General features: G+C 45.5%; 1 protein-coding gene across 1 annotated transcript in view; it reads left to right on the top strand.

Moving 5' to 3' along the window:
* Window positions 1–18,479, top strand: part of RARB (retinoic acid receptor beta) — a 183,383-nt gene that overhangs the window by 66,237 nt on the left and 98,667 nt on the right. The window contains exon 3 of the mRNA XM_052661557.1: window positions 14,829–14,970. Coding sequence (XP_052517517.1) covers window positions 14,829–14,970 — 142 coding nt within the window. The remainder of the gene's footprint in view (window positions 1–14,828; window positions 14,971–18,479) is intronic.

Here is an 18,479-nt window from a genome sequence, read left to right as displayed (position 1 = left end):
CTTCCAGCGAAAGGATCCCTGACCGGCCCCAAAAATTAACTTGGAAAAAGTACAGGAAATTTTGGTCAAAGGTTTTTATTTTTTCTTTTCTAATTTAGGTCCCTCTTCACAACACAAAACAATACCAGCACATCCTAGTTATGGGCACCTGTGAGAGGCCTTAGAAGGATGTGATACACGGAGCTGCACCTTGTCACCAGCCCACATGTCCTGGCAGAGCAAGTCCTGGCTTTGCTAATGGTGACTTGTTGCATACCACATTTCTAAAAGAGATTTAAAGATTCATCCTCCTCTGCAAAGAATTTATGTATTTTCAAGCACATTTTGGCTGTGTCTCCTCCTGCTTACCTTTCCCCCATCTTTGGGACAGATGAAGATCTTGAACTTGGGTCCAGAGGAGATTTAGTAATTAATGTGCAAAGCAGCTGGGGTCTGCTAACTCCTGGGCCGTGGCCGAGGACCTATTTTGGTGCAATTTTTCTCAGTGAAAGAATTGAGATTTTTAAAACTTAAAATGCACTGGCTTCTTGCCCTGTTATATTTTGAGTAATCCTGATGATAAATCGGTAACTATGGGTTTCACGGTGGAAGGGCACAAAATAACTGACCCAAGTAATCTAGAAAACAGATGTCTTTGGTTGGTTTAAAGTAAATTCTCAAGACCAGATTTAAAGAAAGCTATGTGCAGCCCAGTGAAATCATCCATTTTAGAGGAATTTTTTTTTTTTTAATTCTCTTACAGTTTTTTTTTTCCTACTCTGTCTCAACTCAACTTCTTGCAAAGTGGGGAAGTGGTCCTCAAGATACTGTATTTGTAATACTTAACCTGCTGTACAGAAATCCTTTAGATAACAGAGTAACTGTTGGGCCTCATATTCTTCAGCTTCTTTCCGCTTTACTCTTTCTCTTGCTGGCTCCCAAGGAGGAGTTGGCACATTCAGGAGGCATATGAATGAGCTTCTAGATTCCCTCCTGAGACTGCACCTAAACATATGTGCTATCTGGAAGGAAATTTTATCCAGTTCTGAGAAAGTTCTCCGTCTTCTTTCTACCCCTCCCAGCTCCCTCCCGAAGTCCCTTATCCAAGCGGGGAATAAAGCCCAAAGTAGAACATCAAATACCTCCTGAATGGTTTTCCCTTCTGGCTCTTTCTGGAGCCATTGAATTGCCCAGAAGCATCCCGAGGAGATCTGAAGCATCCTGGTGGTGGACTTGCTTAATTCTGTCTCACCTGCAGTCTTACAGCTAGCCTTGAGGTCATCCAGAGGAGAAGAGTTTCAGGTCCTCACGGAGGAAGAAAGTCAGAGAGCTTTGCTGGAGATGGTACTCTAGGGTCAGGGCTGGCTGTTTGGTTTGCAGGACCCAGGCAAAATGAAACTGCTCACCTCCCACTCAAAACCGGTCCAGAAGTTCCAGACAGTGGCAGCAGAGCAGTAAACCAAAGGCAAGACCCTTCCAGGGCTGGGCTCTGTGTGGCCGCCCCGGACACGCGTGGGAAGCTGGCCCTGCCCAGGGCAGAGCCCTACACTTAACTGCTGGTTTAACCGGTAGTGTTTACTTGTCTTGTGAAACTCTCCTCCTCAAATCTTGCGTGTAATTGTTGGTCCCCAAACCTGATAGAGTGCCTACCCATAGCTTGGGTTTATGATAATCAACCAGACTATACGACAGGTGAGCACTTTTAAAAACTCTTATCCAAGATCATGCTTTGGAAATATAAAAAGCTATTTTTTTTTTCACCTAAATTGAAAGACATTTTGTCCAGTCAATTAAACTCTTTTTACTTGTTAGTCCCGGTTCGTTTTACCCAGTGGCATTTCTTCCCCAGATATGTTCCTCTAAAATAAAGAACATTGTGGATTGAATGCCCTGGCTCTGTGCCCGTCCTGGGACGTGGAAGACTCCAGAAGGGGAAGCCTTAATCTCAGGTGTTGTGAGTTCAGGTTCGCAGTTGGGAACCCAGGCTGCCTTTGCAAACTTGGTATTCCTGGGAAGTTCTAATTAACAGGGGATTAGAAGGATCAAGAGTGTTGGCCGCTGGCTCTAACAGGGGTTGAGCTCTCAGGGGCTCGCCTGACAAAGTCCAGGAAAAGACCATAATCACCTTCTTTTGGAAAGACTGGCTCCCACAGACATGAGGTTTTTGCTAAATCTGTGATCTTTGCCTTCTTAAGAACCATCTTTCTAGGCATCTCCCAAAATAAAGCAAGTGTTAGTCACTCAGCTGTGTCTGACTCTCTGCAACCCTATGGACTGTATAGCCCACCAGGTTCCTCTGTCCTTGGGATTTTCCAGGCAAGAATCTGGAGTGGGTTGCCAGGCCCTGCTCCAGGGGATCTTCCTGACTCAGGGATCGAACCCAGATCTCCTGCCCTGTAGGCAGATTCCTTACCATTTGGGCTACCTGTCTGCTTTCCTGACCTGACCCTATCCGCCCATCACCCTCAAAATAAAGGCTTGTCTTTCTAACCTGCACAAGAGTCAGTATGCTCAGGAGACTTCCGGTCTGAGGGAGTTGGCAGGAGAATGTTGGGGCTGAAACACGTGGTCAAGGGGAAGGACTCAGAGGCCACCTTCCCAGGAGCAGGCAAGTGGCGCTGTGGAGTTCAGAGCCTCCTAGGAGCTAGGCTGTCCACCTCCATGTGGACACCTGTTCACCTTTCACAATAGTGGCGTCTTGCCCTGGCAGAGGCTTTTTTTTTTTTTTTTAACAAAAAACGAATGGCTCTATGCCCGTGCCCCTTGGGATGACACGACGTTCTTGTGTGGAGTGTGGCTCCCACGGCGTTTTCCTTGGGTGGCGCAGAGCGGCCCCCGGACTGGCCGGCCAGCGTTCTCAGTCCCATGCGTGCCCAGCCTCCCTGCGGGGGAGGAAGCGCTCTGTTTGTCATCAAAACAGTGGGCTGTTTTTCTACTTTCTCCCTCCCTCTCACCATTGTCTTTCAGTGGGGTGAAAAGGTCTTCACTTTTCTCTTTCTTCCCCCAAATCTGGCTATTAATAACTTCTCAGACGTTGTCACGCACAGACTTCTACTCAGTCCGCAGGGTGTTTTTTGTTTGTTTAAGGCAACGTGTTTCCTGCTCTGAAAGCCGCATTTCCCAAAGTAGCTGCGATGGGAGTATTCCACCCTCACCTCCCACTGGCAGCTCCTCTGCTTCTGGCTGGAGATGGGAATTGCAGGTCTGTGCTTGGCCAGCCCGAGTCTCTGTGCCAGGCCTGCTGGCCCGGGGGACGCCCGCCTGGGGCAGCCACCTGCTTGCCACTCTTGGATCGAGCTGGGATCGCGGTCGATTCCTTTTAATGAGCGCGGAGCAATGACTAACACTCCTCACTGCTCTCTCTCTTCTCTCTTCTGGAAGGAGAAAGCACCCTTTTGAACTTTGCACGGGATAGAAATCAACTCCGCCGAAGCCCAGTGCAAACACGTGTGACGCCCATGCTATCTTTGGGATGAATTTCTCCTGACCCAGTGTGTTTTATGGTGAATTTGGGGCCAAGTTGCCTTTTTTTTTCAGCAAAACAAAAAAGGTTTAATTTCGTGCCTTTCTTCCAGAGATCATGACACTTTCTACACTTGTTAAACCTGACGAAAGGGGCTCTAAAACAGAAAAAGCAGCTTCCACCCAAAACACTGCATTGTGAATTCTCAAAATCATCTTGAGGATTAAGCAGGAGGCAGCTGATTGTGCTGTCATTTCGGAAATCAGAGATTCTTGGCCTACATTCCTGCTCAAACCTAAGGGCTTTAGGTATTTGTATTTTTTAATAATGATTTTTTTTTTTTTTGTGGTAAAAGTCATGTCATACAAAACATACTGTTTTAACCATATTTAATTGTTCAGTTCAGCTGCACTAAGTACATTCACACTGTTGTATAATTCTCACCATCATCCATCTTCTGAATTTTTCGCTGTCCCAGGTTGAAACTCTGCCCCCACCAAACACTAACCCTCTCCCCCATCCCTACTCCCTCCCATTCCCTGGCCCCTTGATACCCAGAGCTCGACGGTCTGCTTCAGTTCAGTTCAGTCGCTCAGTCATGTCTGACTCTTTGCGACCCCATGGGCTACAGCATTCCAGGCCTCCCTGTCCATCACCAACTCCCGGAGTTCACTCAAACTCATGTCTATTGAGTCGGTGATGCCATCCAACCACCTCGTCCTCTGTCGTCCCCTTCTCCTCCTGCCCTCAATCTCTCCCAGCATCAGGGTCTTTTCCATTGAGTCAGTTCTTCACATCAGGTAGCCAAAGTATTGGAGTTTCAGCTTCAGCACCAGTCCTTCCAATGAACACCTAGGACTGATCTCCTTTAGAATGGACTGGTTGGATCTCCTTGCAGTTCAAGGGACTCTTAAGAGTCTTCTCCAACACCATAGTTCAAAAGCATCAATTCTTCGGCACTCAGCTGTCTTTCTATGTTAAATTAATGCAGGATGAAATCAGTGTCCAGCTTGGCAGAATACGCTGCTGACCTTGGTCCTCACGTGCACAGAAGAGGGAGTTCCTTTCCAGCAAGCGCCTGGCATGGCCTTCCTGACCTGACCCTGTCTGCCCATCAGCTCCCTGTCCCCGCCATGCCTGCACACACACGCCCATCACTCAACTCTCTGCCAGTTTGCACCGCTGGCCCTTCCCTGTCCTTCCTCACCCCGACCTCTGCTCACCCACCGTGTTTTCACTTTATTGTACTATAGCTGATTTTCAAGGTCGTGTTAGCTTCAGGTGTCTGGCAAAGTGATTCAGTTAAACATATATGTGTATCCACTCTTTTAATGAGTTTTCCCATATAGGTCATTACAGAGTATTGAGCAGAGTCCCCTGTGCTCTACAGTAGGTCCCTATTAGTTACTATTTCATACACGGTGGTGTGTGTATGTCAATCTCAAACCCTCAATTTGTGTGTGCCCGCTATGTGCCAGGCCCTGTATTGGGCTCTTCTGCTTCTGCACTGCTCAGTTCACTTGACTTCTCACTCCTGGTAGGTTGGAGAAGGGCAGTCCATATCCATCTTTTCCGTCTTGGTGTGCCCCGGGAGAGCCCACCACCTCTACCCCAGTTAAATGGCCCTGAGTGAGTGGATCATGAATGGGTCTTGGAGTCACGAGGCTGCCTGCCCACAGTAGCCTGTTTTGTCCAGAGATTCATAGCGCTGTTCTATCCTATTTGGATATCGTTATTTTGAACACAAGATGTATATTGGAAACTGTCCAGAAGAAAGCTTTGGAAAAAGAGGTTTTGCCAGGAACAAGAGCTGCCATTCATTAGGCCCTTGCTATGTGCTGGGCATTGTACCAACACTTTACATCCGTTTCCTGATTGGATGTACCGAGTGGGCCTATGAAGTAGGCACTTTCAGTATCCCCATTTTACAGAGGGGTAAACTGAGGCCTTGGTGTAACTTGTGCAATGTCACACAGATAGTAAGTGACCGAGTCAGAGTTTTGTTTGCTTGTTTTGTTTTATAAGCAACAAACATTTATTTCTCACAGTTCTGGAGGCTGGGAAATCCAAAATCAAGGCTCTTGACAGAGTCAGAGTTTTGTGAAGTCCTGCTTCCTGGATGAATGTCTCTTCCCTTTACCTTCACGTGGGGGAGGGAAGGGCAAACTAGCTCTCTGGGGTCTTCTTAAAGGGTTCTACCCTTATGGCCTTCCAGTGAACGTTCAGGGTTGATTTCCTTTAGCAATGACTGGTTTGATCTCCTTGCTGTCCAAGGGACTCTAAGGAGTCTTCTCCAGCACCACTGTTGGAAAGCATCAATTTTTCAGTGCTCAGCCTGAAGGCAAAAGGAGAAGTGGGCGGCAGAAAATGAGATGGTTAGATAGCATCACTAACTGAATTGACATGAATTTGAGCAAACTCTGGAAGATAGTAGAGGACAGAGGAGCCTGGCGTGCTGCAGTCCATGGGTTCACAAAGTCGGACACAACTTAGTGACTTAACAACAACAACAAACCCTTATGGCCTAAGTACTTCCCAAATGCCCCACCTCCCGATGCCATCACATTGAGTGGTAGACTTCAGTGAAAGAATAACCGGGGGATACATTCAGTCTTCAGCGGGGGGATCGTCAGAGAGGGTCCTGGGCATCGCAGGGTGTGTGGCACCATCTCTAGCTTCTATTTACTAGTTGCCAGCCATGTACACTATGACAACACAAACATCCCTTCAGCTCATTTCAGTTCAGTCGCTCAGTCATGTCCGACTCTTTGCGACCCCGTGAATCACAGCACGCCAGGCCTCCCTGTCCATCACCATCTCCTGGAGTTCACTCAGACTCACGTCCATCGAGTTGGTGATGCCATCCAGCCATCTCATCCTCTGTCATCCCCTTCTCCTCCTGCCCCCAATCCCTCCAAGCATCAGAGTCTTTTCCAATGAGTCAACTCTTTGCATGAGGTGGCCAAAGTACTGGAGTTTCAGCTTAGGGGTCAAAAATCACAGCCCTGCTCCCACTGGGAACCATTCTGTAAGGTAAGACATTGTATATAATCATTCATTACACAAAGCACGGGCCATTGTTTTTTGCAAAAACATTGTAAAGTCTAATTCTTTTTTTAAAACACTTTTTATTTTGTTTTGAAGCTTAGTCAGTTAACAATGCTGTGAGAGTTCCAGGTGAACAGTGGAGGGACTCAGCCATACATATACATGTATCCATTCTCCTCCAAACTCCCCTCCCATCCAGGCTGCCAGGTGAGTTCCACATGCTGTACATACAGTAGGTCTCTGCTGGTTATCCATTTTAGATAGAGCAGTGTGTACACGTCCATCCCAGACTCCCTAACTATCCCTTCCCCTGGCAGCCATAAGTTCATTCTCTAAGTCTATGAGTCTCCTCCTGTTTTGGAAGCAAGTTCATAGTATCATTTATTTTTAGACTCCACATATCAGGGACGTCATGAGATATTTCTCCTTCACTGTCTGACTTACTGCACTCTGTCTGACTGTCTCTAGGTCCATCCATGTTGCTGCAGGTGGCATTATTTCATTCTTTTTAGTGGCTGAGTAAGATTCCGTTGTCTATATGTACCACGTCTTCCTTATCCATTCCTCTGCTGATGGACATCTAGGTTGCTTCCATGTCTTGGCTATTATAAACAGTGCTGCGATGAACACTGGGGTGCATTTATCCTTCCGGATCATGTTTTTTTCCAGATGTATGCCCAGGGGTGGGATTGCAGGGTCATATGGTAGCTCTGTTTTTAGTTTTTTAAAGGGCTTCCATACTGTTCTCCGTGGTGGCTGCACCAATGTACATTCCCACCAACAGTGTAGGAAGATTCCCTTCTCTCCACACCGTCTCCAGCATTTACTGTTTGTGTATTTTTTGATAGTAGCCACTCTGGCTGGTATGAGGTGATATCTCATTGCGGTTTTGATTTGAATTTCTCTTATAATTAGTGGTGTTGAACATCTTTGCATGTGCCTCTTGGCCATTTGTATGTCTTCTTTGGGGAAATGTCTATTTAGGTCTTCTGCCCACTTGTTGATTGAACTGTTGGTTTTTGTGCTGTTAAACATCATGAGCTGTTTGTAAATTTTGGAGACTAATCCCTTGTCAGTCACATCATTTGCAAATATTTCCTCCCAATCTGTGGGTTGCCTTTTTGGTTTATTGTTATTGTATCCTCTGCTGTGCAGAAGCTTTGAGTTTAAACAGGTCCCATTTGTTTATTTTTGTTTTTATTTCCACTATTCTGGGAGGTGAAAAAGATATTGCTGCAATTTATGTCAGAGTGTTCTGCCTGTTTTCCTTTAGGAGTTTATAGTGTCCAGTCTCAGGTTTAGGTCTTTTGTTTATTTTGAGCTTATCTTTGTGTTTGGTGTTAAAGAAGGATCTAATTCCATTTTTTTACATGTAGCTGTCAGTATCCCAGCGCCATTTGTTGAAGAGACTCTCTTTCCAACATTGTGCAATCTTGTCTCCTTTGTCATAGATTAATTGATCATAGGTGCATGGTTTTAATTCTGAGTTTTCTATCCTGTTCCGTTGATTTCTATTTTTGTGCCAGTACCATACTGTTTTGATGACTACAGCTTTGTAGTGTAGTCTGAAGTCAGGGAGCCTGATTCCTCCTGCTCCATTGTTCTTTCTCAAGACTGCTTTGGCTATTTGGGTCTTTAGGGACTCCATATAAATTTTAAGATTTTTTTGGTTCTAATTCTGTTTAAAAAAGCCCTTGGTAATATAATAGGGATTGCATTGAATCTATAGATTGCCTTGGGTAGTATAGTCACTTTAACAATATTGATTCTTCCAACCCACAAACATGTATGTCTTTCCATGTGCTTGTGTCTGCTTTGATTTCTCTCATCAGCATCTTATAGTTTTTAGAGCACAGGGCTTTTGTTTCCTTAGGGTTGTTCCTCAGTATTTTATTCTTTTTAATGCAATGGTACATAGAATTGTTTCTTGAATTTCTCTTTCTGGTCTTTTGTTAATGTATAGACATTCAGCAGATATTTGTATATTAATTTTGTAACCTGCAACATTACCAAGTTCATTGAAGAGTTCTAATAGTTTTTTGGAAGAAGACATTATATATAATTATGTAAATTATATGTAAAGCCTAATTCTTAACCACTTCCTTTGTAGCTTAGTAAAGAACCTGCCTGCAATGCAGGAGACCTAGGTTCGATTCCTGGGTCGGGAAGATCCTCTGGAGGAGGAAATGGCAACCCACTCCAGTATTCTTGCCTGGGGAATCCCATGGACAGAGGAGCCTGGTGGGCTACACAGTTCACAGGGTCACAAGAGTCAGACATGACTTAGCAACTAGACCACTGCCATAAAGGAGAGAGTGAGGTGGATCACTGTTTTCCATGACCTGTGTAGGTTTGGGGCATTTGACTAGCTCGTCGAGGGCACTGGGAATCTTAAGTATTTAGGTATAGGAAAATATTTAGGTTTGCAAGAAACAGTTACCTTTCCTTCTGATTTCTGATTGTTTATGTCCTGTAGATAGTAGGTCAGTTAGTACAAAGGCACCTTGTGTCCCCAAGGGAAGACAAACGAAATCTGAGTAGGATGTGGGTGTTCTGTGGTTATTGCTAAGATATGAAGCAGATGGCTCACAAATGCCTCTAAGGACTATGTGGCCTTCTCTACCATATGAGGGTATTTTTTTTCTTTTTTGGTTGAACCCTAGTTCTTTGATAGCAAGAGTAGAAGAGCGTGAAGAAAGGCTAAAAAATCCATGATTAGGAAACACTTGGCTCAGTTTGTGATGCAGGTCTGTCTTCTTGACCTTGTGGCAGAAAGCCAGGTCCTCAGACTAACTGGTGACCGGCGACTGTGAGCCAGTTCCTGGGGTTGGCACCCAGCGACTGTGAGCCAGTTCCTGGGGTTGGCACTGCAGCCTCAGTCTGGCCACAGACACGTCCCCACAGAGGTGAGCTGAGGTCTCCACTCCAAGAGAAAGCTGAGGCCATCTGAAAGCCCTCTGGTTGATTAGCTTTTAAACCCAAGGCCAGTCCCAAGAAATCATAGTTGTTTCTGGCTTTGCTTTTTTCATTCATTTTATTGAGGTATATTTGATGTACAATGTTGTGTTAATTTCTGCACAACAAAGTGACTCAGTTATGTGCATACTTGCTTTCTTTTTCATACTCTTTTCCGGGATGGCTTATCCCAGGGCATTCCATATAGTTCCCTGTGCTATCCTGTAGGCTCTTGTTGTTTATCATACATACAACAGTTTGCAGCTGCTAATCCCAGACTCTGGGGCCATCCCTTCTCCACCCCTCCTCCGCCTCGGCCGCTGCAGAGCTGTCCCCTGTGTCTGTGAGTCTGAAGAAGCCACGGCTGTTGCCCTGCAGGTGGCAGGTCTGTCTGTCCCTGTCTCCACATGCCCCGCCTCCTCACTGTTTGCTGCTCCCCGAGGAAGCCCCCTTGTCCTCGCCCTCAGGCTGTCTCAACGTGCCCCTCCCTGCTGTGATGACCCACCTGGGATCTCAGAAATGTACATCTGGGAAGGGTCCCAGGACTCAGCCACCAGCCCCTCCCTCAGGGGATGTGTGGGCCCAGCTCCCCGAAGGGACTCCCCAGGCCACCCCTCAGCTTCCCCCCCAGGGCCCTGCCCCTCCTCCGAGGAGGACCAGGCCCTTCACCTGGACCTGCTCAGCTTTTCCGCCTCTTCTCCTCCAGGTGTGTCTCCACCCATCTACCAACTGCAAGGACTAGCACACTTGAATTTGGTACTATTTTATGGAAATTTGTTTTTTGACTTTTTAAAGAATTTTTAAATTTAACTTTTATATTGGAATCTAGTTGATTCACAATGTCGTGTTGGTTTCTGCTGTATAGCAAAGTGGTAAAGTTACACGCACATGTGTGTCCACTCCTTTTCAGATTCTTTTCCCGTACTGGTCACTACAGACTATTGAGTCGAATTTTCTGTGCTGTATGGCAGGTCCTTGTTGATTATCTGTTTTATACATGTGTGTGTGTATGTTAATCCCAAACCCCTAATTTGTCCCTCCCTTCCCCTTTGGTAACCATAAGCTTATTTTAAAAGTCTATGAGTCTGTTTCTGTTTAAACTCAACACTTCTAAAGCACATTTTACGTAAGACAAATTTCAGCTACAGTTTTTTTGTTTTGTTTTGTGGGAGAGGCTACAGTTTTTTGGTTCCCAAATTACGAGGCTCTCAATTTTAGGTGGGACAGATTCCTGGCTTTAAACCTCATTGAGTCACACAGTGAGAAACGTGTTTATCATCTCGCAGTCCCTTGAAGGGAAGTCTCAAGGTAGGGCTGATCTCGTCCTCAGTCTTGCTCTGTCCCTTTTCTGCCAGAAGAGAGGAGGCTGGACTCCAAGTCTTTAGCACAACCCGGATCCAGCAAGAGTGAAATCACTTCTGATTATTGTTTGTTTTATTTATTTATTATTATTATTAATGTATTTAATTTTTGGCTGTGCTGGGTCTTCGTTGATATGTGGGCTCTTCTCTCGTTGTGGAAAGCAGGGAGCTACTCTTCAGTGCTAAGCGCTGGCTTCTCACTGCTGTGGGTGCTGTTGTTACGGAGCACAGGCTCTTGGCGCAGGCTCAGTAGCTGTGGTCCACGGGCTTATTTGCTCTGCAGAACGTGGGATCTTCCCAGAGCAGGGATCGAACCCGTGTACCCTGCATTGGCAGGCGGAATCCTATCCACTGTGCCACCAGGGAAGTCGTGACTTCTGTTCTGCTGGACTTCATTCTGTTTATTGTGTGGGTGCCCTCTCATTATTTAATGACAGTGCTAGCTTTTGAATTGAGCCAGAGGTTAAAGGTTTTCATTTTAAATAATGCTAGAAATAAAAGAAGACTCAACCTAGATAAAAACATTAAGTAGGTTAAAATGTTGATGGCACAGGGCTATGGTGCCACCCACACGCATGCACACACGAGATTCTCCAAGCAGTGGGAATGAGGTTTACCGAACAGCTCACAGTATCTACTGCAGGGGAGGGAGGTTTGGACAAGACAGGCCCCTCTGTGGCTTCCAAGGGCATTTCCGTTCACCCAACCTGTGTGCAAAAGTAACTGACGGCATCCTACTTAGCCAGCAAGTCGTGGTGGAAATAATTTAGTGAAACTCAGATTCCCCTTCTGAAATCCAGCCTACACTCTGATTTGGAAAACTAAGAAGTCCTATTTAGTTTCTGCTATCACTGTTACTGAACCTCACTCCCTAGATAATTAGTGACGTATAACGTTCTTAAGCCTCTCTTCTTCCATCTCGGTGTCATGAGATTGGTTTCCTCTCCTCTGTGCTCCCTCACCAAGAATGTGCTGAACTGAGTATTCGGTTTTTAATAAGCGAAGGAGGCCACCTTTGTCCACACCTCACTGGCCTCACACCTGCAGAAACTGGATCTTCCAAATGCCAGTGTTTCCTGGCAGTAGAGCAGTGAAGTGTTTGTAAGTAGAGTTTGTACATCTGGTGGCCAAAAGTGTCCTGTATGTATTAATATTTTCTGCAGGAAAAGATACGTTTGAAGTGACCATAGGGCACAGACTCTCTTAGAGTTGCAGGGTATTTATAACCTGTTATTTTTAGATTCTGAGCATATTTGTAGCTCCAGAGGTACAAAAATAAACTATGTTTTCTTGGAAAAATGTGTGTATCTGGGATGTGACAGGAGTTGAAACCTTAAAGAAGATTTCTAGGCATTTACGGTTGAACGATGCCAGTGAAAATATGCTATTTAGACATTAAAATCCTAGGGTGCCCACGTCCATATCCTAAATGAAGTGTGTTACATGAGCTTTCTTGGCTACCGTGCTTTAGCTTTGAAGGTTTTTAGTCCCGGCTCCTGGAGTGTTGTTAATGTCCTGCAGGGAAAGGTGAACTCAAATGGTGAGTCTTATTTGCGGTTCAGCACACTGGGTGGTGTGTTTTATGTTCAGGAGAGTTGTGTCTGATGTAGGTAAAAGTCGCATCACAACTGATAAGGTCAAACTCCTTGCTTTTATTGCCCCTGGCAGCAGAGAGGTTACTGACGGGCGACTGGAGGAGGAAAAAGACAGCCGGTTTCCTCGTCAGTAACCATTCATTCATCTGTGTGTTAACAAGCGTCACTCAATCTCCCATTCTCTGCAGAGCTGTGTGGGGAGATGGGTAAGCAGAGAGGAGAAGGTGGGGACCCTGTGCTCCTGGAGCCTAAAGTTTGATTTGTTTCATCCGAGTATCACAAAAATCAAGATAAATTGCTTCTTTGGTCAAATTGTAACATCCAAAAGTTAATAAACAGTGGAAGTGAAGTTGCTCAGTCATGTCCAACTCTTTGCGACCCCATGGGCTGTAGCCAGGCTCCTCCGTCCGTGGGATTCTCCAGGCAAGAATACTGGAGTGGGTTGCCATTTCCTTCTCCAGGGGATCTTCCAAACCCAGGGATCGAACCCGGGTCTCCAGCATTGCAGGCAGACGCTTTACCCTCTGAGCTACCAGGGAAGCCCTAATAAGCAGTAACTTATTCAAATATGCAGTAAACACATATTGAGGATTTACTGAATTCATTAATGAGGAAAAGAGAAGGAAGACAAATTGGTTCAAAGAAGGATATGAGCAAATGCCTAGGTAGGTGCACAGGCAGACAGTGTACAGTGATGGGAAAAAAGAATGCTGGAGTAAGACGGCAAAGTTAGACACACCTGATTGATGCCCTGCAAGGCAACAGAACAGTCATCTTGGGTCATATCTCAGCTGGGCAGGAATCTTTGCATCTGTAACAGACCAATCTGATTCTTAAGTTACCAGTCCTCCACAGTCTTTACAGAGTCAGGGTGCAGTCAGTAATAAAGAGTAAGTCACAATTCGTTACGTCTCCTGAGACCGTTAGACGACCCGGGTGAGTTTATGAGTCAGCGCCGCGCATGCAGACTCTCTGCGAAGACGGCAGCATTCTGGGCACGTGCTGTCCAGACACTGCGCATACGTGGCTGCTGAGCGTTTGAAATGTGGCTAGTACGAGTGAGGAGGCAATTTTTTTTTTGTTTAATTTTTAACACACAGAATGGGAGAAAATATTTGCAAACAAAGCAACCACAAGGAGTTAATCTCCAAAATTTACAAAGAGGTTGTGCCGCTTAATATGGGAAAAAAAAAAAATCAACCCAATCAAAAATAGGTAAAAGATCTAAGTCGACATTTCTCCAAAGAAACCATACCGATGGCCAAGAGGCACATGAATAAGGACTCTCAACATCGCTAATTATTAGAGAAATTCAAATCAAAGCTGCAATGAGGTATCACCTCACAAGAGCCATAATGGCCGTCATCAAAAAAATCTACACACAAGAAATGCCAGAGAGGGCGTGGAGGGAAGGCGGAGCCCTCCCAGCGCTGGTGGGAATGTAGACTGGTGCTGTGCAGCCACTCTGGAGAACAGCTGGAGGCTCCTTAAACTAAAAACAGAGCTACCACAGGGCCCTGCAGTCCCACCCCTGGGCATATATCTGGAGAAAACCATGGTTCAAAAGGATACACCCCCCCCACGTTCATTGTAGCGCTGTTTACAATAGCCAAGGCGTGGAGGCAGCCCGAGTGTCTGCTGACAGATGAACGGATAAAGAAGTTGCGGTGCATGTGTACCGTGGAATACTACTCAGCCACTGCAAAGAGTAGAATCATGGCCTTTGCCACAACTTGGATGGACATGGAGACTATCATACTAATTTTATTTAATTTTCATCGATTTTGACTTAAATGACCACACATGATTAGCAGGTACCGTTTTGCACAACATAACTCTAATATGCCATTAAATGACCAAGCAGTCATTTTTCTGCCTTGTTTACAACCGTGGCAAATATTTTTCTTAAACACTCTGTAAATTAAGTTATGTTTTAAATACAGTTACATGAGCTAAATATGTAAAAGGAATTGGAGAGGACAGCTTTGAAAAGACCTAATTCTTTCATGAAGCATATAATTTCTTCTGCAAATTGAATGCTTCTTCTGTTGGGTTTCTTGACAGTAGACTCACCTGAAATCACTCTGGCCAATGTGGGAACCACATAGGAAGTTAAGCCTGTCTGGAGGGAAGTCAACTCTGCGTTGTATTTCCCAAGGCTTTCATTTTCTTTTAGCAAGATAATAACAGTCATGTCCAGTTTTGATTAAAAGGAACTTTCTGCTTTGCAGCAAACGGAGAGACTAGGAATATGAGTATCATATTTCACAAGGATACAAGGATTTTAAGGCTTAAATAAGTTATCTTTTCTGCTGCCATCACTTCATTACTCAGAACGAGCAGTCAATGCATTGATAAGGTTGACTTTGATTTCGCATGAAGCTCGGTAGTTTTGCCTAATTTCCTCCTCTTTTCACTTGCCCGCAGGGCTTTTTCCGCAGAAGTATTCAGAAGAACATGATTTACACTTGTCACCGAGATAAGAATTGTGTTATTAATAAAGTCACCAGGAATCGATGCCAGTACTGTCGACTCCAGAAGTGCTTTGAAGTGGGGATGTCCAAAGAATGTAAGTGGAGCTTCAGAAATTCTTTTTCTCTTTGCTTTATCTATAAATATGATTACTCAGCCTCCAAAATCAAGTTGTGGAGGACATCAGCATGTGGAATTCAGGCATGACACTAATGATACATTGCCACGGTTAGGTGTCAGCAGAGATGTCGTGGAAAGAGAAAACTGGGGATTTTCAGATAAAATTTGAGTGGCATTTGGTGAAAGGGGAGGAGCTGGGTGTCGTGCTTGTATTCCAGAGCAGTTCGTAACTGACTCTGTCTCTGCTGGTAACCCAAGGGTGTCCTAGAACCACACGGAGACCATTCCCCCATCTTGACAGGAGGAATAAAGAGCTCTGCCTGTATTGATGAGAATAAAACGAGGCAGAGGCAGGTGGAAATAATGCACCCTTTCTCAGAGGGGAGGGAGCACCAAACTTTTGCTGTCGAAGAAACATTTAGAAATTTGGCATGTTGACACTTTTCCAAACTTGATTCAGCTTTTCTCCTTCCCACCACCCCTTTCTCCAATTATACACTTGATTAATTCAGAAGAGAACATGTGAATAGATGAAAAATGAGTGGTCCATAATCATCGGCTTATGGGGCTTTGAAGTAGACCTGCTTTAACACAGGCAGAGGGAATACAACACCGAAAAATCGCTGCTTGTGGGTTCTCCTCGGTGCTTTCAAATGAAGAGAGCAGGAGCATGCCAGACCAATGCCCTGGCTTGGGCGGGTGTGAGGAAGAGGCAGGTGTGTGTGCCCGGGGGAACAATTGGCGGAATCGCTGCCCACCTGCTCTGCATCCCGTGGGGGTCTCGTGGGGCCCTGGGCGGGGTGGCCTAAGTGGCTCTGGAGATGCTGAGCTGCGCACACCATCGTCTACAAGTGTGGGGCAGAAAGCCACAGTTTGGCAGTGGGGTTTGAAGGCTCATGTTGCTCAGAGGCTCTTGGATTTTAGAACTGGGACATGCGGCTCAGTGCCAGTGGAGAAGGTCCCTGGAGCCAGGCGGGCCCACACTGAGGGTGTGTAGCTGGCCACCTGGCTCTCCCCTGGGAGCTGTGACTTGAGGCTCTTTCTTGGTGGCCTGCCCAGCGTGTTCCTAACCGTGCCCAGGGTTTAAGTGGGCTTTTCCACCTCTTGGGTTTCTACACCTCAGGGAAGACATCAGGGTTGGATCAATTCACTGGACTCAAGCCATCAGTGTATTCTGTTCTAGGCGCTATCATTGGCTCATGGTGAACTTGTAACCTAGGCTGGTCCAGTGAGAAAGAGTTCAAGACTCACGCTCATGATCCATAAAAGAGAAAAAAATGGTTAAGTAGACTTCATTAAAACCAGAAATGTCTGCTGCTCCAAAGACACTGTGAAATTAACGACAAGAGAAGCCACAGGTGAGGAGAAAATATATACAAATCACATATCTGATAAGGACTTAAATGCAGAGATAGAAAACCTTCGAAAACTCAATGATAAGAAAGCAAATAACCCAATTAAAAAAAAAAAAAAACTAGTACTCTCAAAAACGAGAAGATTCTGAAAGACAGAATGGCTGAGACATGACAGCTAAGTGATCCTGGAGATGCTGGAGCAGGAAACTGTCCATAAAGGACATCATTGGGACAGTTATTGAGATCTGAGTAGACCGTAGGTTAGGATTGAGTCCGCTTTAAATTTCCCGACTTTGATCATTGCGCTTTTGTTACATGAGAAAGAGAATGCTCTTATTCTCAGTATCTGCAACTAGCTCTCCATGGTTCAAAAGACAAGGGTGTGTGTGTGTAGGTGTGTGGGTGTGTGTGGGTGTGTAGGTATGTGGGTGTGTAGATGTGTGTGTGTGAGACAGAGACAGAGAAATGAGAGAGAAAGAAGAGAGAGGTGGAAAATATCAAACCTTACGTGTCTGAGTGAAGGGATACACCGTGAAGGAGCTCCGTGTACCATTCTTGCAACTCTTCAGCAAATTTGAAATTTTATCAAAGTAAAATTACTAAAACAAAAGACTCATGCTTAGAAGTGTCCCGCCTTTTGCCGCAGGTGCTCAGGGAGGCAGGTGCCTCCCCACAGGTCCTCTCAGCCCTGAAGGAGGTCAGTGACAGGTCAGAGCAGGCTGTGTGGATGGAGGAGTGGACAGACAGACAAACTCGGGCCCTGACAGCATCCCTGAGTTGCTGAACCAACCGCCCCGGAACCTCTGCTTCCAGGTCATTTGGTGGTATCTGCCAAGAAGTCATCATGAAGGCCCCTGGGCTGGGCTCTCATTCATAATTAAGCTCCCGATGAGCAAGCGTGGGGTCACCAGCCCCATGGGTACCAGACAGGGAAGCATCCGGCAGGCAGCATCCTCCGGGGGTTCTGACTGCAGGTGATGAGTCCACATTTCAGCCAGTTCCTCTGATTCCCTCTGGGCTTCAGAGCTATCAAATAAAAGAAAAATCAACAAATGTTATGATACGAAAGTAGTCTTTACTTAGTTCAGGCCCTAAACCCTACCACTGACGAGAAAAGAGTGATAATGCCCTGAAAGCAGCAGATCATTTTTATGTGTGTGCAAGACCCACAGGCTGTGTGCCCTTAACTCCCTTTTCTGGTCTGACGTTCTGTAGATGTGGATGTTACACTGCAGTTCTGTGGGGGAATTTTGGTTCAGACTGCAATTATAAGAGGAAGGCAGCTGTGGACTCAGGGTAAATCAGTACTTTTGCCTTTATTTTGTGTAGGCTAGAGACCCATTTCCTGCTTACATTACTTAAAACCCATACCCTGCTGCTCTGTAAAAACTGGCAGATCAGTTGCCAATTTAAAAAAAATAATAATAATGTTCACACCCACAGGAAAACTCTAGTTTCAACCCTCAAGGAACTTATCACTCTAATTAGTTTGAAAAATATAGGAATGGGAAGAAAATGGGATCGTTATGCCCGAGTATACAAAAATAAATGTATTTTCTTTAGAAGGAAATCGAAGGCGAAGACAATAAACACTTGGAGTACAATGACTGAGAGTCTAATAGAAAATTTAAAAAGTTGAAACAGAAGGAAGCGGGAAAATAAGAGAATCGGTAACCAATTAGACCATAGTATCCGCAACTGAAATAAACCCAGAAATCATAGAGACTCTTGGGATGGTCGAGCTGAAAATGGATCTCAGAGATTGGTTTTCACTCACCTCTCTCCCTTGACACACAAGTACACCAGGACCCAGAAAGACGAAACGGTCCTCCCAGCCATCCCCTACTGGCTGCAGACAGAGCCAGGCCTAGAGTTCACGGCTGCCACCTCTCCTTGCCACGCTTTCTTCGCAGCACCAAGACGAGCAAGGTTTGCCTTTGGGTCTAGTCGTAGCTCATGTCAGTTCACTAGGACGTTGCAGAACTCTTTGGATGCAAGGGACAGAAAACCCAGCTGAAACTTGCCATAAGCTCAGAAATCAGCACGTGGAACGGGACTTTCCAGATACCATGACTGGATCCAAAGGCTCCTGTTTGTTTTAGGGGCATTTTCATTGTCCCCTTCATCTCTC

Source organism: Budorcas taxicolor, chromosome 24, assembly GCF_023091745.1.
Source record: "Budorcas taxicolor isolate Tak-1 chromosome 24, Takin1.1, whole genome shotgun sequence".
NCBI lineage: Eukaryota > Metazoa > Chordata > Mammalia > Artiodactyla > Bovidae > Budorcas > Budorcas taxicolor.
Note: the sequence above shows the minus strand (reverse complement) of the source record. Positions and strands in the feature narration are given on the sequence as shown.